The sequence below is a fragment of the Pongo abelii genome, chromosome 2 (assembly GCF_028885655.2).
Source record: "Pongo abelii isolate AG06213 chromosome 2, NHGRI_mPonAbe1-v2.0_pri, whole genome shotgun sequence".
Taxonomy (NCBI): Eukaryota; Metazoa; Chordata; class Mammalia; order Primates; family Hominidae; genus Pongo; species Pongo abelii.
Window position 1 is genome coordinate 112,310,745 of NC_085928.1, and position 19,766 is coordinate 112,330,510.

At 44.3% G+C, this 19,766-nt stretch overlaps 1 protein-coding gene across 13 annotated transcripts in view; it reads right to left on the reverse strand.

Annotated features, from left to right (window-relative positions):
• TRAK1 (trafficking kinesin protein 1) overlaps window positions 1–19,766 on the reverse strand; it is a 210,696-nt gene that overhangs the window by 47,390 nt on the left and 143,540 nt on the right. For 11 of the 13 annotated variants that reach the window (XM_063722118.1, XM_024244444.3, XM_063722119.1 and 8 more), the window contains one exon: window positions 2,209–2,285. In XM_063722118.1, the coding sequence (XP_063578188.1) occupies window positions 2,209–2,259 (51 nt within the window). In that variant the 5' untranslated portion in view covers window positions 2,260–2,285. Of the gene's footprint in view, window positions 1–2,208; window positions 2,286–15,800; window positions 16,113–19,766 lie in introns of those variants that run through there. The other 2 variants (XM_024244441.3, XM_054552239.2) reach the window with 2 other exon arrangements.

The window sequence follows — 19,766 nt, forward strand, 5'->3', positions numbered from 1 at the left end:
CTCATGCCTATAATCCCAGCACTTTGGGAGGCCAAGGTGAGAGAATTTTTTAATTTAAAAATGTGAGAGATTCAAATAAACAGTGGCTGTAGTTTGCTTCTAATTTTGTTTTGTTTTATTTTTTGAGACAGAGTCTCGCTCTGGTGCCCAGGTGGAGTGTAGTGGCATGATCTCAGTGCACTGCAATCTCCACCTCCAGAGCTCAAGCGATCCCACCTCAGCCTCCCGAGTAGCTGGGATTACAGGCACAGGCCACCATCCCTGGCTAATTTTTGTATTTTTTGTAGACACAGGGTTTGGCCATGTTGGCAAGGCTGGTCTCAAACTCCTGTGCTCAAGTGATCCACCTGTCTTGGCCTCCCAAAGTGCTGGGATTTACAGGCATAAGACACTGCACCAGGCCAGAAGCACTGTTTGAGCCTCAAAGTTTAAGATCAGCCTGGGCAATATAAGGAGATCCCACCCCTACAAAAAATAAAAAATAAATTGTTCATCCAACTGGATGAACAAAACAAACAGGACTGTGGGGTGACTCCTATGCCTGGGGCTCAGCAAGGGTACAGACTACCTGGGGATGGGGTTGGGGCCAGCTTCAAAGGTCTCCAGCAGCCCCTGCAGCACAAGACTGAGAAGCAGGAAAGCACCAACGCAGTTAAATGCCATAGAGGGCCAAGGGTGGGAGAGCAGGAGCCATGTTCCCAGTGACAATGAAGGTTCAGGACAGTGAAGAGGAGGGCTCAGGACCGTGAGCAATGGGTGGCCTTGACTACACAGCGAGGAGCTTTAGAGAAAGGGTAAGGGGGTCACAGAGGGCATGGACAGTGGCAGCTGCAAGGAAGAGTAAAGCAGAGAGAAGCTACAATCTCACTGCTGAGGCCCCAGGAGCTTGAGTGGTGGCCCTGGAATAAAAATAAAGGTACAGATTTAGGACCCCTCTCAGAAGACTCAATGACCTGAACAGGAGGTGATGAGCGGGCGCCGGAAGCACTTTGTAAGATCTGGAGAGCACTGTTGGGGGAAATGGATGCAGCAGAAAGGGGTCAGCGATTAACCATTTTCAAAAGTCGGTGGTGCCAACCAGGGCAGCCTGCCACGTGGCTAACACCAAAGACAGCCGCAACTGGAGTGACACCCGAAGGCTGAAGGTCGGTGCCCCAAAATACCGCCCTTGACACCCTGTCACATAGCCAAAAACCCTGACATCACTTCTGGGGAGCTGATGAGTTTGTGACTTCCCCGCCTCAGAGGATCAAACAGGAGTGGATGGCAGGACAAGGAAGAGAATGCTGGATGTGCAGCAGTAGAGACACGGGAAGAGAGACACACAAAAACGGTGAAAGAATACGACACACTCCAAAAAAACCTCTGGGAAACGAGTCTGGCCCAGTTTCTGTCTGAGCTTCAACCTTGACTTCCCACTGGCTGAAAACAATAACAATGATTTCTGTGTCCTTCACAAAATAGTCACACGCCCCAAAATCATTCCAGATTCCAGAGCAGAAGCAAGGGTCTAGAAGGCAGCACCTGTCCATTTAAGGCCTGATTCAGTGAAGGCAGCAGTGTATTAATGATGGAGACTTACTCAACAAATACTAAGAATCTACCATGTTCTGGCCTGTTCCAGGCATGCAGATACACATCTTATACTCATCTGTTTCTAGAGATCTTCATAATACTTAATTCTCAATTGCAACAGAATACTGAGAAGAAATTCAGAAAACTACAGTCTCTAAAATACAGGCAGCTCACCTAATCTTAAGCAACTTTCTTAAATTTTTCTTGCCATGCTTATTTTGCTTATTTCCATGCTGACACTGCATAATATTCCACTAGCCTAAGTAAAAACTTAAATACATTAGGAAGACACAGATGACGATATATTTTTCTGACATTTTTTGGATGCACTTAAAATATATCATTAGTCAATGTTTCAGGATTTTTTACACTTACAACTGAATATTCTACCAAGTATTTAGACACACCACATTTGGTGCCATTAATATATTCCCTTAAAATATCTGCACAAAATTACAGCTATAAAGGCCTACATAGCTACTAGTTCAAAAAGTAAAGCCATTAAATTATATCTCGAAAGAGACCAATTTCCAAGATTCCTCACTGAAACAGGCGATAAGGCATGCTTTAATCAGTATCCATGAAAACCAGTCAATTATAAACAACTCTTTTGCCTTCCCCTGGAGCACTTACCTCCTCAAGAAGCCGAGTGACAGCATCTATGTCATTATATGTCTTAGTCATCTGGCCAACTCTTTCAGCACATAAAACTGTAGGAAATAAAAATGACAATGAGACTACCAGTGTCACAAACCTGCCAAACAAATGACTCATCTAAAAAAGCGCCCCTAATGTTGTGCCTGCACATTAGACACAGAGGGTCACTGGCTCTGCTGGGTTCAACCCACAATGTACTCACCACCACCAGACTTCATTTCCCAGTTCCAGCGACTGGAGGATGAGTCTGGGGGCAGGGGGACGTGAAACTTTGACACTGTGTGTCTGTGTGTGTGAGCATGTGCTGAGGGTGAAGCAATGGAGTGGAAGGGGGTCTGGCCTCACAGATATTCAGCAAACTGAAGTAGGTGGGGTGGGGGCCAGCAGCACAGTCACCCATGTGTGAATGATCAGAAAGGCCTGTAGGATTTAGACTCCACTAACCATACAGACCCAACCATATGAACAGACTGGGATCCTCCAGAAAGCAACTGTTGGCGTAATTACTAAACAATAGCCTTAAACTGATAATTTCATAATGGCATAGCCCCCTCCTCCTCAAGTGGCCTACATTCTAAGGTTATGCAACCAGCTCCATACCATGAAAACTAGGTTATTTTTTAAATATACATTAAAAAGACTACTATGATTGCACACACACACACACATACACACACAGAGAATAATATTTCATTACATGTACAATTTACTGTGGTCATACAAGGCTGCACACAAGCACTTTAGGACTATGGGTCTCTGTTCTCCTTCCGTTGGAGAAATGGGTTGTGAAACAAAAGAAGGCTTTTGTCTGCTAAAGATACATCAGGGTTGTTTTATTTTAAATCAATGACAAGGAACTGATTCGCAGCTCAACAAACACCAAGAAGGTAGCAGAAGTTTTATTCTATGGGGGGAGGAGTGAATATAAATGGATTTATGGCTGGCCAACGTGCAAAATTTTTTGAAACCTGTCACTTTGGGACTAAATAAATAACTTCTTAGTAATGCTTTGTAACTAAGACTTCAGTGAATAATTCTGTTAAGAGTCAAAGCTTTCCTAATGACCCACATTCAGTAACAGCCCATGTGACGCATTTGGGAATTGAAGCGTATTACTAAGTCAAACTCAGTAGCATTACAAATGGCAAACAGCAACTGAAATTCAATAGGTCTCTGAATATTTTATTAAATGCAAGTAGAGATCATCCTAGTAAATTAGCTCAGAGAAATCGAATCTGTTGGAATGATTTTCTAGCTTAGGGAGGAGACGTGAAATCTGGTTCTAAATCTGAAACCCTACCAAGACAGCGCCACCAGAGCCAGCAGACAAGACCCCTCCACCCAACGCTTTCACAAGATCCCTCCTGTCCAAGCGGGGGGGAATATGTTGCCTCAGACAGAGCTGCCAGGGAGGGAGAAGCAAGGGAGATTTATAAGGGTAGCTTTAAGCCAGGATCTAATCTGATGTAGATGAAGTCCAGCTCAAATTGCTCTAGATAGTCCATCAGCTCGAGGTCACACAAGTGCTTAAGTGAAGACTCCTATGCTACCAACCCGAGTTAGTTTTCTTCACGCACAGCTGTGATGGTCTGCAGGAATGCAGATAAAAACTCTGGGGCCCCCCAGCCAGCATGCCAAAGCATCTGCAGCACCCCCTTTATACACCAGGTAACAGACCACAGCAACTAAGTGGCCTCTGTGTTTAAATTTGTGTTGTCACTTGAGGGCCTGCTTACCCCTACTCACCGGCGCCCACTCTCCTCAAAAAACTGAGTCCTCTGCCTTCCTGGAGAAAAAAAAAACTGGGCTACATTTTAACTAACCTGGCTCTATTCTCTGTACAAGAAGATTCAGAGCTGCTATTTTTCTAACACTATATTATTTAGAGATAACACTCAAATTTTTAAGGCTAAGTTTTTGAATTAAGGTAACTGTAATAATTCAGATAGTCAGTCGTGTGTAGATAACCACAAGCAGACAGAAGAAATAACACAGAGGGGGCCAAATGTGGTGGCTAATGCCTGTTATCCCAGCACTTTGCGAGGCCGAGGCAGATGGATCACTTGAGGTTAGAAATTCGAGACTAGCCTGGCCAACATGGCGAAACCCTGTCTCCATTAAAAAAAAAAAAAAAAATACACACACACACACACACACACTAGAAAAAGGAGTTAAATGCAACTTGCTGCCTACCCATCATAGTAAAATACACATGCCTCATCTCTGACTAACACCAAACAACCATTACCACGCACCAAGCTCTGCACTGAACAAGGCAGGACACCTGCCCTCCTGGGGCACACAGAAAACAGGGCAGCCTGGGGGATGGGGCTCAGGGGGTTCAAAGCCTGACAAGTTGCTTTAAGAAGTGTGGAATTAAATGGAAAGCCACTAAAGAGTTTTTGAAGGGGAGTTATGCAATGAGGTTTATATTTCAGAAGCATTTTGGCTCCAGTGTGCAGCAATGGGGGAGCGGGTACAAGGCAATTTAGATTGACAAGCATCGAGGCTGTTGGATTAATGCAAGGAAATTGTAGGTGGCAAGAAGTGGGCTCTTACCCTGAGATTTAAGAACTAAAACCGAGTGGGAGGTAAATCAAAAAGCATTGGATCAGGGCTTCTCACTGGGACAACAAGGACAAGAGTGATGTCCCCTTTGGAGATGGGAATGAGATGGAAAGTCAGAGGCAACATGCGGTGCCCCCAAGAAACCACTGGCACTGGGACAGTAGTTGATGTCACTGTGTAATAATGTGCCAGGAAGAGGGCTGCCCACAACCCACAGTGGCAGGAGGTCTGCCTGACAGAAACACCCTCCTAGGAGGTGGAGGAGGAAGATTTTTGGTTTGGGAGAATCCACTTTGAGATAAGAGGAGAATCAAGTCCTTCTTCTTGGGATGGCAGGTAAAGTAAGGAATTATGAAGCCAAATTCAAACGAGGAGCCCTGGGCTGGCTGATCAGAGGGAGGGAGACATATGATTGGGCTGTCACAGCTAATAGGGACGGAGAGAGGGGATGGAGGTGAGGTGAGCTCCATGGAGTGCCTTAGTCTGAAAACCAGTAAAGCAGCCTTTATGCTAAATTAAACCATGCTCAAAACGATTTGAAGAATAAATGTTGGCACTCATCTTCCAGCACCCAGGAGATGCCAGCCAAAAAACCCCAAACATACGGTGTGCAAGCCCAGAAGAGAACAGAAACATGTCCCTGCCTGATGCCAAGGAGATCTGGCCAGTGGGAAGCTCAGGAGTGACTGGAATTGAAGACCCCGAAGAAAACCCCATGGGAAGAAAACAAAGGTGGTGTGGCATTGGGGTTTCTATCTTGACACTGTCCAGGGCTTCCAAATGAGCCGGGAGAAGTGGGAAGGAGCAGAGCTCAGGGAGTGGTGGGGCTGGAGCAAAAGAGCTAAGACCCAGGCAGAAGGCAGAACCTAGAGGCCTAACCCGAGGCGTGGGTGGGGAGAATCTCTACAGTTCCATCACAGCAACCTTCCTCCCCAAGGGACCCTGTGTCTCTATGGTGTGTGTCAAATTAACAAGCTTGATAAAAGCTTTCTTGACATTTTGGTCTTATCAGTCTTCTTTAAGAAAATATAGTTAGAAAACCTCACTTCCCATTCATGTATTTTGGAGGAAAAGATTCTCATAACATTGTTAGAATGAATAACTCTCATCACTACTTAACCTAATCCTGGTAACATTCCTCCCATTGATGCCAGCTCTACATATCTCTGGCATGAATAAATAAATATTTTACGCACACATGTACATATGTGTGTACATATAAAAAGAAAAACCTCCCAAACCCTCAAGAAGACACTTATAACTCAAAGACCAAGTAGCAATGAGTAGAAAAGATATTCAGGGCCAGGTGCGGTGGCTCACGCCTGTAATCCCAGCACTTTGGGAGGCCGAGGCAGGCGGATCATGAGGTCAGGAGATCAAGACCACGGTGAAATCCCGTCTCTACTAAAAATACAAAAAAAAAAATTAGCGGGGTGTGGTGGCAGGCACCTGTAGTCCCAGCTACTCGGGAGGCTGAGGCAGGAGAATGGTGTGAACCCAGGAGGCGGAGCTTACAGTGAGCCGAGATCACGCCACTGCACTCCAGCCTGGGCGACAGAGAAAGACTCTGTCTCCAAAAAAAAAAAAAAAAAGATATTCAAGACTGCCTGATATATTTGCATTTTGGGCTGTTTGCATTCTGCCTTACATATAGGTCATTTCTTTAATTAAAACAGTGTTTCCCAAAGTTTTATTAAGAAACTGAGCTCCACCCTCCCTTCAATAATTTTTCCTCCTATCTTCTACACCTTAGCATCAGTGTTTTTAAAAGTCAATTTTCTACAATTTTCATTATAAAAACTGCGAAGGGATTGAATAAACATTCAAAGTAGACGCGTACCCCTAGCAATTCTGATATACTCAGTTGAAACAGAGCTGGTACTTAGGTGCCAAAGAAAAGAATGGTCCACAAACCAGTTGATTACGTCTCGCTTTTGATAGTAGCAGCAGTTGTCAGGATGAAAAAGCAACACTACATCTGGCCCCTTATGCCCCAGGAAGTAAACTTAATAAGCACTTACTGTCTGCACTGTTCACAGGGGCAGGGGACAGAGGTTCAGAACCTGGGAGCCAACCTGGGGTCCCAGAACCTGGGAACTAAAAAGCTTTCCATAAAATTCTAAATGAGTCACCAGTCATCCAAGTTTCCAGGCATTACAAAATAGATGTCCTTTAAAGGTTTGTTAAAAGCTTGTAGCTTTTGAACTTAATTAGTCCCTGCTCTGCTTAATAATCTTCCCCAGCTCTTCTACCTCCTACAAGCAGCAGCCTCAACACACAGGACATACAGGGACCATCCCTACCTGGCCCAGCCCAACCCTCCCGCCTCCTCCCCTGCCACCCAAGCTCACTCTTCACCATAGCTCCTCCACACACAGTGACACCACTCTCAGATGTCTGGCCTTGCACTTGTGTGCCTGCCATTTCCTTCTCGTACGGACTGTCTTTCTCTCACTTCTCCATCTGGGAATTTCCTGCTCTTCCCACAGGCCAAAGAGAAGATGCCTCCCTGTAGCTGACACCCTATCCAAGTGTCAGCTCTTCTGCCCACTTTTGTAAAATCTGTAGTTTTTACAGTCTGCCCAGACACCTAGATCAGGCTGATTTGGCAAAGCACTTTTGGTCAGGGGAACATCTTCGAATGGCTGTTGTGACTCAGCTTACAGCAGCAATGCCCACTTATCTCTGCCAGATACAGTGCTGAGAGTAACTTATACTTTTATCCCCACTTTTTTATTTTTTTTTTTTTGAGACGGAGTTTTGCTCTTGTTGCTCAGGCTGGAGTGCAATGGCGCGATCTCAGCTCACTGCAACCTCTGCCTCCCAGGTTCAAGCGATTCTCCTGCCTCAGCCTCCCTAGTAGCGGTATCGCCACATTTTATATGACAGGGAAACTGAGGCTCTGAGAAGTCAGGTGAATTGCCTAAGGTCACAAAGACTTTTTAAAGTCTCCTAAGTATCTACTCAAGATAAATGGAACCATATATGCACACATAAACATAAACATACGTATATAAGCATTCATAGCAGCATCACTCATTATAGCCAAAAAAGTCCATCAATTGGTGAATGAATAAACACAGTAGGTATGTCCATACAATGGAATATAGTCATAAAAAGGAATGAAGTTCATGCATGCTATAGCATGAACCCCAAAATCCTTATGCTCAGAAAAAAAAAACACATGAAAATACCACATATTGTATGATTCCATTCATATAATGTATAAGAAAAGGCAAATTATAGAGATAGATAGATGACTTAAAAAAAAAAAAAGAAAGAAAGAAAGAAAATAGATCACTTTGCTGGGCACCATGGCTCATGCCTGTAATCCCAGCACTTTGGGAGGCCAAGGCGGGTAGATCATCTGAGGTCAGGAGTTCGAGACCAGGGTGGCCAACATGGTGAAACCTCATCTCTACTAAAAACACAAAAATTAGCCGGCCATGGTGGCACATGCCTTTAATCGCAGCTACTTGGGAGGCTGACGCAGGAGAATCACTTGAACCTGGGAGGCACAGGTTGCAGTGAGCTGAGATCCTGCCACTGCACTCCAGCCTGGGTGACAGAGTGAGACTCCATCTCCAAAAATAACAATTTTTAAAAAGTAGATCACTTGAGCCCAGGAGTTTGAGACCAGCCTAGACAATATAGCAAAACCCCATCTCTACAAAAAATAAAAACATTAGTCAGATGTGGTGGCATGCCTATAGTCCTAGCTACTCAGGAGGCTGAGGTGGGTGAGCCCAGGAGGTGGGGGTTGCAGTGAGCCAAGACTGTGCCACTGCACTCCAGCCTAGGTAACAGAGTGAAGACTGTCTCAAAAAAAAAAAGAAAGCAGATTAGTGGTTGCCTAGGATCAGAAGTGGGAAATGGGAGCTAACTGTAAAGAAGCACAAAGGATCTTTGCTGGGGGAATGCAAAGTTCTAAAACTGAATTATGGTGATGGTTGCACAACTCAGTGAATTTAATGAAAATCTTTGAATTGTCTAGTTAAAATGGGTGATATTTAAGTTATCAAATAAATAACACTCAAGCAAGCATCCTCGAACCATGCCATATTCCAGCCACTTCCCTGTTACATGACAATGTAAAAACATTATTGTATTGTCTTAACCCTTGACTTGGACTTCCTTGGGTCCACAATGATGTTATCAGATAGCAAAATTGTTTAGAAATGGCAAATCACGCACTAATAAACTAGCACTGATTAACAGCACATTTCTAACCGACACCCCAGAGAGGGGTGAAAACAAAGCCCTGGTGCACAGTGCATGCCCTCCAGGTGAGCATGAGTCCCAGTGAGTCTAACCCAGCCACAAGTCATGTGAATGCCAGACAGGCCTGAGGGGGCATGGTAAGCCAGCGCCTCTTACTTGGGAGGAGCAGTAGCAGTCTGCCCATTTGCTTCTGGCCTAGGACCACAGCCACTTAATTGATGCCATCCTTTTAATGAATCTGTCTTAGCAACTCCCCGTCTCCTTGTCTCTTTGTGTCACTTCATTTTCACAAGGAACCTTGTGGCCGGAACAGTAGTGGGGGCAGAGACCGACCCAGAGCCATACAAACAATGGTCTGTACAGCCATTACCCATGTCTGTGTGGTGCCTAGTCTCTGCACTGGCAGGCAGGAGCATGGTGTCAGTTGCCAAGGACAGAGACCAAAACAGCACAGCTATGGTTTCCTTTTATTGCTTATCAGTATCACTATTAACTGAAGTTGTAGTGTGACTATTCTACTGGCTTACTTTCCCTTGCCTTGTAGGCTAAGAGCAGGACACCAATACAAGTTATTTAAGAAGCAGAGAAGAATAAATAAAATGAGTATACTACTACTGGGTATCTACAATGTGCCAACTGCTTTCCTAGGCATTTTACAAGTATTATTTCACTTAAAACTCAGAAGAAGCCCACAACATATAAATGAGCCTCATTTAACAAACCAGACAGAAAGGCCTGTGGCTCGTCCAAGGTCGAGAGAGACACAACCATGGACTTGAAGCAGGTTTGCTAGATGCTGTAATCATCCACCCCGCTCCAGACTGGAACACCCAGTGTTGATCTACAATGGCCATTTATCACCAAGACATTTAATAAGGCAATAAACACATGGTTCACTCTGGCACCCTCACCATGAGCCTGGCACTCTGTTAAGAGTTGTCTGTATGTCACCTCCTTTAACGTTTACATCCATCCTATGAGGAAAGTATTACTACTGTCCCATTTTAGACAGAAAGAAACTGCCCAAGGTCACAGAGCTATTATGGAAGGGCCTGATCTGTCTAACCCCTAAGTTGGAGCTCTCAATGTCTGTTGAGTAAATAAATGAATCGTACCCTCGAGGAATTCCTGACCTAGTTGAGAAGGTAGGGCACATGCATAACCTGGCATAACACAGAGGAGCAAGCAGGAAAGGTGTCAGGTGAGAGACGCTGCTAGGCAGCTTAGATGATACAAGAAAGCTGGGGATGGCAGAGGGACACGGGACAGGCCCCAGAAGTGGGCAGAGTGGCAAAAGGACCCCAAAATACAGAGAACGTGAGTAGGCTCTTTGTCCATGGCCAGCCTTGGGGTGATGCTGGTACCCCACTATTAGGAGAACCATCCAGAGTGACTGACCCCACAGGAGGCCTGCGTGGGGTAGCCATGGATACTGAGGGCCAAATCCCAAGCGGAGATAAGGACAATGAAAACCATGAACCAAGAGACCTTTGTAACATGCTGCGGTAGGTACTGATATGCCAAGTCAGTTCCTCCTTCGACACTGACCCATCGGGAAAGTTGTGCACGGCACCCTCAAGTGCTGCCGGTGACACTACATTAACAAAGGCCCAGGACTCAGGCCCCTTCTCTGGGGCCGACATTCCCAACTCCACAGCCTACAAAAGCCTGATGCATCACAATCACCTCCGGGACACAGCACTCCTGGATCCAGTTATTCCCCCACAGGGCCCAGTCCTTTCTCTGCAGCCCAGGAATGCTCTCCCAAGCTGGAGAAATGTGCTCCATCTGTGCTGAATCTCCAGCTTCGCCTGGGAACCAGATGGAGAATTTGAACGGCCAGCAGGTGCAGCCACTGGACATAGACACAGAAGGCTCTGGGTTCCCACCACTGACTGGCATTTTTTTCATCCGTTTTTCCAGACGATCATGTCTGGTTAGTGTTCAACACCTGAAAACTGCCCTTTGTGCAGAAGACTGACTCTGCCCACTCACATACTCTTAGCAGCCACCCCTAAGGAAAGTGGAATGCATTCTCTCTCCTGCAGCCCGTGTTCTCAGGGAACCTAAACCTGGTCATGAGAACACCTAGCAAACTCCAGACCATTGTGCATCTCTATCCAAATCATGCCTTCTCCTGAGCAATCCTGAATACCATTTGCCAGAAATTTAGTGATTCACTTTGCAAATGGGTAATAGGTTTGGAAGTACCCTGATGAGAAGAAATTACGAAGTCAGGCTTCTTGATGCATTTCATTTAAGAAAAAGAAAAAAGAAAAAGAACACTGGGAATTTGCCAGGTAATAGGCCACAAGGAAGTGACCATGAAACTTCTCTTTTCACCAGTGTCCTCCTCATGCAGCTGCCCAGGCACTGAGACGGGGCGGGACCCACTATTTCATTCATGCAGTTCAGCCCTCTTAATCTCATAGTGAGGAGAGGGATTGCGAAAAGCAGACAGAGCCCTCCTCTAAATATGTCGCTAAGCTCCTGAGATCAATTTTGCTTTCTCATTGTGCAAGTTTTCAGGAGCCAGAAGACACAGGGCCTGGATATTTCCTCTCCCTGGAAAGACAGTGAGGGCCAAGCCCTCTCCTGCTGCCTGGTCTCCCAGGAGCACCCACCTCATGGGATAAGAGGATTCAACGAGATAATACAAGGGAAGGGCCTAGAACTCCGTCAGCTTAGAGCCTGGGCATGGTGAAACACAGAACCCCACAAGGCAGGGCAAAGACCCAGCTCTGTGCTTCGAGCTGAGGGACTCTACACAAGTGCAAACTATCTGAGCCTCGGGTGCTTTGCTTGCAAAATGAGAATGTTTACCTGAAAGTTTGTTTTAAAGATTAAATGAGTGACATGAGAAAGTGCCTAGTATCCCATAAGGTGACCTGGAGAGAACAACAAATGTATCCTGTATCTGTAACTATCAGAGCAACTGAAATACTAATTGTATCTTATAGATGTCAACCAAAAGCACCTCTTTTAGACAAGTTGACAATGTAGAAACACCTCGAAATCCAGGTAACACAGTTAGATCCAAATCCACACACATATTTTCACTACTCACAGAGTATTTCTGCTCCACATGGTACTGGCTTCCTGTGAACTCAAGACAAGCGTGGTGTGATCATGACAGAGAAAAATGGGGTCCTGCCCAGCTTGCTCTGAGATACACATGTTTCCAGCAAAACTGGCCATGACACCAAACTTTCTAAGTTGCTATCTTTCTGATCTGCACCACAGCCTTGCTTCTTTCATGTCAGGAGCAAACCTTAAAAGTGTGTTTGTTTCATTTTACAAAGTAAACAAAGCATGCTGGCAAGTGTTTTTCTTTTGAGGTTACTATCCTAAAAATACTGTTAACACCTCACCTACAGGACTGCTAAAAATGATTTCTTGGAGTATGAGGGAAAACTGGATAGAAATAAACAAGAGAAGGAGAGAATAGACCGTAATTATCTATCATAAGATGACAAATACAAGGCAAAATCTCTTCCCTTGAATCTGATTATACGGCAGATACACTGTTATCTACAAGGTGTGGATTAGCACAGGACAATCTGCATTGGAATCACCCAGAGGGTGTGTTAAAACCCAGCTTGCTTGGTCCCACCCCAGTTTCTGATTCAGTAGGTCTGGAGTGGGACCCAGCAAGGTCTATGTCTTTTTTTTTTTTTTTTTTCTTTGAGATGGAGTCTCGCTCTGCTGCCCAGGCTGGAGTGCAATGGTGCGATCTTGGCTCACTGCAAGCTCCACCTCCCGGGTTCAAGCAATTCCCTGCCTTAGCCTCCTGAGTAGCTGGGATTACAGGCGCCCGCCACCACGCCTGGCTAATTTTTGTATTTTTAGTAGAGACGGGGTTTCACCATCTTGAACAGGCTGGTCTTGAACTCCTGACCTCATGATCCACCCGCCTCTGCCTCCCAAAGTGCTGGGATTACAGGTGTGAGCCACCATGCCTGGCCTCCAAGAAGGTGCATTTCTAACAAGTTCCTAGGTGATCCTGATGCTGTGGTCAGGGACCCCACTTTGAGAACTGCTAGCATCATAGTTAAGAGCAGAGAGTTCTACAGCCATTCTAAATAGGCTGGGACCACTTAACTCACTGTGTGACTTTAGACAAGTTGTTTACTTTTCCTCCCATAAACCTATAAAATGGGAATAATAACAGTACTTGACCTCAAATGTTTTAAAGGTTCAATGCATGAATCCACGTAAAGGCACTGGCTGCACTTGAAGCAGCAGAGATTTAACATCACTTCAAATGGTGCCAAATACGTAGGAAGTGCACAATGACATTCACTATCATCATCATCTGGCTCTTGGTTTTTTTAAAAAAGTTTAATACATGTATCTACATAAATTTTCAGGAAAAGAAAATTTCTAATGAAAAATTTAACAGTAGTCCCTGATGGCTGTAGAGGAGCACGAGGGTAATAAGACCTAGGCCTATAAACTAAAGCTGACCTCTTGCTTGTGTAACTGGAGTTTGTCAAATATTTTGCTGACAGGAACTGGTCAGAAACCGGTTTATCAGAAGTAGAACAAAAGGTAGGATTGACAAAATCAGTCACCCTCCACTAGACCCCTAAGATAACTAAACTTTCTCCCTACTGCTCAACTGCATATTTACCTTATCTTATGTACAGCATCGCTGTGCACCAAACAGAATTACAGGAAAGGAACTATTGCTTCACTATCCTCTTCCCAACCTTCTGTGTTACACGTATCCCCCTATTAGAAAATGCATATCTACCATGTCTCAAGCTGTCTACTTCAGGACACATTCTCGGTCTATACTGAGCCTGTGTTACTGGGCTCAAGTCCTCAAGCCTGGATCAGAATAAACTGTGATTTCTCTAAGTTCTAGTGCCTGTTATTTCACTTGGTTGACAAAATATATGACGAGAGAGAAAGAGTCTCTCTCGTCATATATTTACATATAATATATATTTATGTTTATATATTATATATCATCACATATTTATATACATTATATACATGAAATGGGCACAACACAAATTTTTTTCCTCTCTTGACTAGGATATATGATACTGCTCCAGAATATTTTATAGCCTTTAATCTAGAATCATACAGTTCAATGACTGGTTTTTTAAAACTCTTGCTAGGCTTTAAGGCAGCAGCAGCTCATCTCATACTTTAACATGCATGCCCATCATCTGGACATCTTGTTACAAGGCAGATGCTGACTCAGTGGGTCTGGGCTGGGGCCTAAGGTTCTGCATTTCTAGCAAGCTCCCAGGTGATGAGGGCACTGGCTGCACTTGAAGCAGCAGAGATTAAAGGGGCAGGAAGCTAATCCAGCTAAATCTGAGGAAGCCCTAGTTCTACAAGGGCAGATGGACACCTTTCTCCTGATCCCTTCCAGGGACCTAACAAATCCTCAATCCCGTCACTCCTCTCCCCTCCCCCATCTCCTTCAAGACAAGGCCAGAAGGGCACCAGCCAGAATGCAGGCCCCAGCACTGGGTCCCTCACCCTCTCCTGGCTTCTCCCCGTTTCTTCCCTTCCTGCAATAAAATATTTGCAGCTGTCCTGAAGGGGAAGTGTTAACCATATTTTTAGAACAGTAACTTGAAAAGAAAAATACTTTCAGTATATGGCTGATTATAAATAACGTTGAAAACAAAAGTTCCAGCCTGGGCAACTTAGTGAGATCCTGTCTCTACCAAAAAATTTTAAAAATTAGCTGGGCAAGTTGGTGTGTGCCTGTGGGCCCAGCTACTCACTACTAGGGAGGCTGAGGTGGGAGGATTGCTTGAGCCCGGAAGGTCAAGGCTGCAGTGAGCCAGGATCACACTGCTGCACTGCAGCCTGGGCAACAGAGTGAGACCCTGTCCCAAAAAAAAGAAAAAAGAAAAAAGTTATCCCGAGACAGGAAAATAGACCATCCTAAAGCAGAAGTTTGAAACATATTCTGATTGTTTTTACTCAAGGGACCTAAACAACATTAGTCATTGTTAAACATCCTGATCAGCCCCCAAAGCCCCTTTCTCTGGTTTGTGGGTGAAAGCCCTGGAAGGCCAACTAGAAAGCTCATACCAGCATCTGGGCCTATCTTTACCTAACATCCTCCCTTTTCCCTGCAAAGGAGCATCTCTTTAAGAGAGCCGGTGGTGGGCTCTCAGATTTCAATGTCAGCCTTGGGCTATTCATTTTGAAATATTTCTAAGATTTAAAAAATCCTTATTTCAGAAAAGTGATTAATAATTTTTTTAAAAAATAAACACTGCCAGAACAAAAACATGCTTCATTTAATAAGACTGGTCTCTTGTCCACTAACTTACCAAAACCCAACCAGTCACAAGATAACAACTGAATCTCTTAAAACAGAATGCTGGAATGCCACACACAAAAAAACAATTAGTGATATCTGCAACAACAAGGATGAATTTCAAAGACCTCAGTTAAGCAACAGAAGCCAGACACAAAGGAATACACCCTGTTTGATTTCACTACAAAGATCGGGAAGTGGCAAAACAAATCTAAGGTGACAGAAGTCATAACAATTGTTTCTGGGAAGGTAGATGTAAACTAGAAAGGGACCAAGGGACTTCCTGAGGAGCTAGAAATGCTGTTCTCTGGGTGAGGGGGTAGGGGCTCTTACAAGGACACCTTTAAGCCATTTGCATAAGATCTCTAACTTATACCCCAATTAAAAAAAAAAAAAAAAGAGTGCTATGAAATCAGCAAAACACTCAAGCTTATTTAGATACTAACAAGGAAAGGATCAAATCTGAGCCAAGTACAGAATTTACCCTCTTCCAAGAGGTCCTGGGTGTCATGCTGCCTGTGGGTTGGCTTCCTCTCTTCATCCTGGCAGTCGTATTCAAAATATTCTTCTTCCCTGCCCTTGTCTCTCAGGGACATTGTTGAAGTCACCCCAAAGCCAAAACATCACCCTAAGGGACCCATCCTTGGGGGTGCCCCCGAACCCCTACCCACAGGAGCCATGCAGGCCCGGGCCCCCAGGGCACATGCTGCGCCCTGGCCTGGGCCGCAGACATGCCCTGGCTCAGCTGAAGTGGAGGGGTGTACACAAAGCTCCTGGCCCAGCATCACCCGGGCAGGACCCGGAAGGGGGTGGCTCCTACGAGCCTGGAGGAGGGGCGGGGCGGGGTGAAGCACTTAGCGGGGTGGGAATGCCCTGCCAGGTGCAGGAGATTCAGAGGAAAGCCCTGAAGGCAGGTACAGGACCTCAGCAAGCTCTCGGTCTCTCCACCTTTCCTCCCCCAGCAGCAATGAAGAGTGGTAGCTTCCTAGAAGTCTCACAGCAACTGCATGGGGCAACATCAACTAAGCCTTGAGCAGGCACACCTGTCTAAAGGTGGGGCGCAGGCGGAGGAATTGTCCTGCTGAAGCCTTGCCCAACACCCCCAGATGAGAGACTTCCTGTGGGCGGGCTTAAGATGTGGAGACAAATCTGACTGTGACAACTGCCTGACAGTGCTGAGCAGGGAAAGGAAGGGATCATTCTGATTTCTAGCAAAACGGAAAAAAATGCAATGACCATTAACTCGTTAAACTTAATTCATCCCAGTCCTTCTTTGATAATAACCTCCATTTTCTCTTTATCAATCTCCATTTCATAAAATCCTGCTCTTACCCTAAATCTGTGTTTCCACAGTCAAATTTATAAAGATCTCTCTAATTGCTAGAACAAGGTAAGAAAAAAATCTAAAGCCTAATAGCTTGCAAAGTTGCCTGCAGAAAGAAGCCACAGTTTAATTGCATACCTTGATATCAATTCCTCTATACCGTTCGATTTTGCCTGTAACAGTGAGAACGGGAGGTTCTTCCATCAAACCCAGTGAAAGGCAGCCCCAGGTGCTAGCATCTCGGAGAATCACAGCTCATTCTGTAATCTCTGTGCTTCAGCCATCTCCCAGCTACACTGTGCAGGTCTCCTGCTCCTAACAGCTACACCAGGACACTCATTCCAACCTCTCGAACAAGCTGCATCCCCCAGGTAGCCAAGAGAGAAGATTTTAGCAGAGGCAAGGTCTTCATAAAACAATTTTCTGCACAAGTTCAGGAACTATATCTCATTCATCTTTGAATCCTTAGGGCCGAGAATTCTGCTCAGGTGGCTAAAAATGTCAGCTAAATTGAATTACTACCTCCATAAAGACTAATATGAGATCATATACAAGTGGCTCTAAATAGAAAGCCAGACGTAATAAAGATTTTATTTAAAAGTCTAAGGACATATGCATCCTCTAATTTTTTTTTTTTTTTGAGACAGTTTCGCTTTGTCGCCCAGGCTGGAGCGCAGTGACGCGATCTCAGCTCACTGCAAGCTCCGCCTCCCGGGTTCACACCATTCTCCTGCCTCAGTCTCCTGAGTAGCTGGGACTACAGGTTTCTGCCACCACACCTGGCTTTTTTTTTTTTTTTTTTTTTTTTTTTTGTATTTTTAGTAGACACGGGGTTTCACCGCGTTCGCCAGGATGGTCTCAATCTCCTGACCTCGTGATCCGCATGCCTCAGCCTCCCAAAGTGCTGGGATTACAGGCGTGAGCCACCACGCCCAGCCCTCCAGTTAATTTTTTAGAACTTGAAAATTAGAGCTGTATTTTACCATGTTAAAGATGTGTTCTTAGCAAAAAAAAAAAAAAAAAGTGTAGAAATTCAGGCAGGGAGTTCAAAATTCCATTTTGAAATACTGCATAAGCTTTAAATATAAACACACTCAAAAAATATTTATTTAATATCAATAAGCTTTATCGGATTAGACTAATTCAACTCAGATGTGAATGACACAAATGGTTATTCTGAACCCCTGAGAAGGTGTGAGAGAGGAAGAACCTCCACCTTGTGCATGGTTCATTCAGCAAGTATCAGATTGACGATGAGTAGGATATTGTGCTGGCCACAGTGTATATAAAGGAAAACAAAAGCTAATTTCACCAATTCAAAAATACTATCAAGTGACTTTACTCATAATAAATTCATTTATACTCATCTTTTAATTCAAATCTAGAGTATCCCTATTATGAAATATACAGAGACTTAGATGTTCTAAATGATGTCCAAGACTCTATATATTACACAATATTTAGAACATGACTTTATTACTTTTCTCCAACCTTTAATTATAAAAATATTTAAAATATACAGAATAAAGAACACTACAGTGAACGCTGGTATGCCTCCATCAGAAATGAACGATGAATATTTTGTTTTTGGGGATACACAGTTCAGATTTACAGAAAAGTTACAAGAATAGGACAGAAAACTCTTGGATAGTACAAAAAGATTCCCCAAATGGTAACATTTACTACATTTACTTTCTCTTTCTCGACACTGAAACACCACTATTTTGTAACCCATAGATCTTGTTGAGATTCCCTTCAGTTGTCCCAATAACATCCTTTATGGCAAAAGAAATCCAAGATCACATGTTTCATTCAACAGTCAGGTCTCTTAAGTCTTCTTTAATCTGGAACAATTTCTGAGTCTTCATATTTCAAGACAGATTTTTTTTAACAATATAGGCCAACTATTTTGTAGAAGGTCCCTCACTTTGGGTATTCCTGGTGTTTTCTTATGATTAGATTCTGTTTATGAACTTTCGGCAAGAAAACACAGAAGTGGTGTTACTTTCTCTTCAGTGCATCTTCTCAGGAGGCGTCTGCTGTGGAGCGGTCCCACTACTGCCAATGTTAACTTTTTTTTTTTTTTTTTTTTGTCTGAGACAGGGTCTCATTCTGTTGCCCAGGCTGGACTGCAGTAGTATTCACTGCAGCCTCAACCTCTAGGCTCAAGCGATCTTCCCACCTCAGCCTCCTAAGTAGTTGGCACCACAGGCATATGCCACCATGCCTTGATTTTTTTATTTTTTGTAGAGACAGGGTCTCACTATGTTGTCCAGGCTGGTCTCAAATTCCTAGGCTCAAGCAATCCACCCACTTCAGCCTCCCAAAGTGCTGGGATTACAGGTGTGAGCCACCATGCCTAGTCCCATCAGTAATTTTTTTTTTTTTTTTTTTTTCCAGACAGAGTCTCACTCTGACTCCCAGGCTGGAGTGCAGTGGTGTGATCTCTGCTTACTGCAACCTTCGCCTCCTGGGTTCAAGCTATTCTCCTGCCTTAGCCTCCCAAGTAACTGGATTACAGGCGCTTGCCACCACGCCTGGCTAATTTTGTATTTTTAGTAAAGATGGGGTTTCACCATTTAGTCAAGCTGGTCTCAAACTCCTGACCTCAAGTGATCCACTCGCCTCGGCCTCCCAAAGTGTTGGGATTACAGATGGGCATGAGCCACAGCGCCCAGCCCCCATCGGTAATTTTTAAAGCTCCAGTTTTTAAAGCCCAATGTTTACTTTGATCATTTGGTTTCCTCACTGTGAAGCTATTATTTTTCCCTTTGTTATTCAACAGTGTTTCATGGTGATATACTTTGAGACCACTAGTTTTAATAAGTCTTGACTTAGTCATTTATGTGGATGGATGGGAAAGTGGTGAATTTCTAATTTCTAATTCCATCATTCCAACACTTATTAGTTGGCTTTCTATTGTTAGTAATAACTTTTTCTTCCCTCCCATTATTTAGTCATTCATTTATTCTTATCTGTATAGACTCATGGATTCTTCTTTTATTCTGTAAGTCATAATCCTTGACTACTATTATTTATTTTGATGTTCAAATTGCCCCATATTAGGCCAGTGGAAGCCCCTTCAGGCTGGCTGCTAAGACATGAAATTTTGAACACAGGACCACC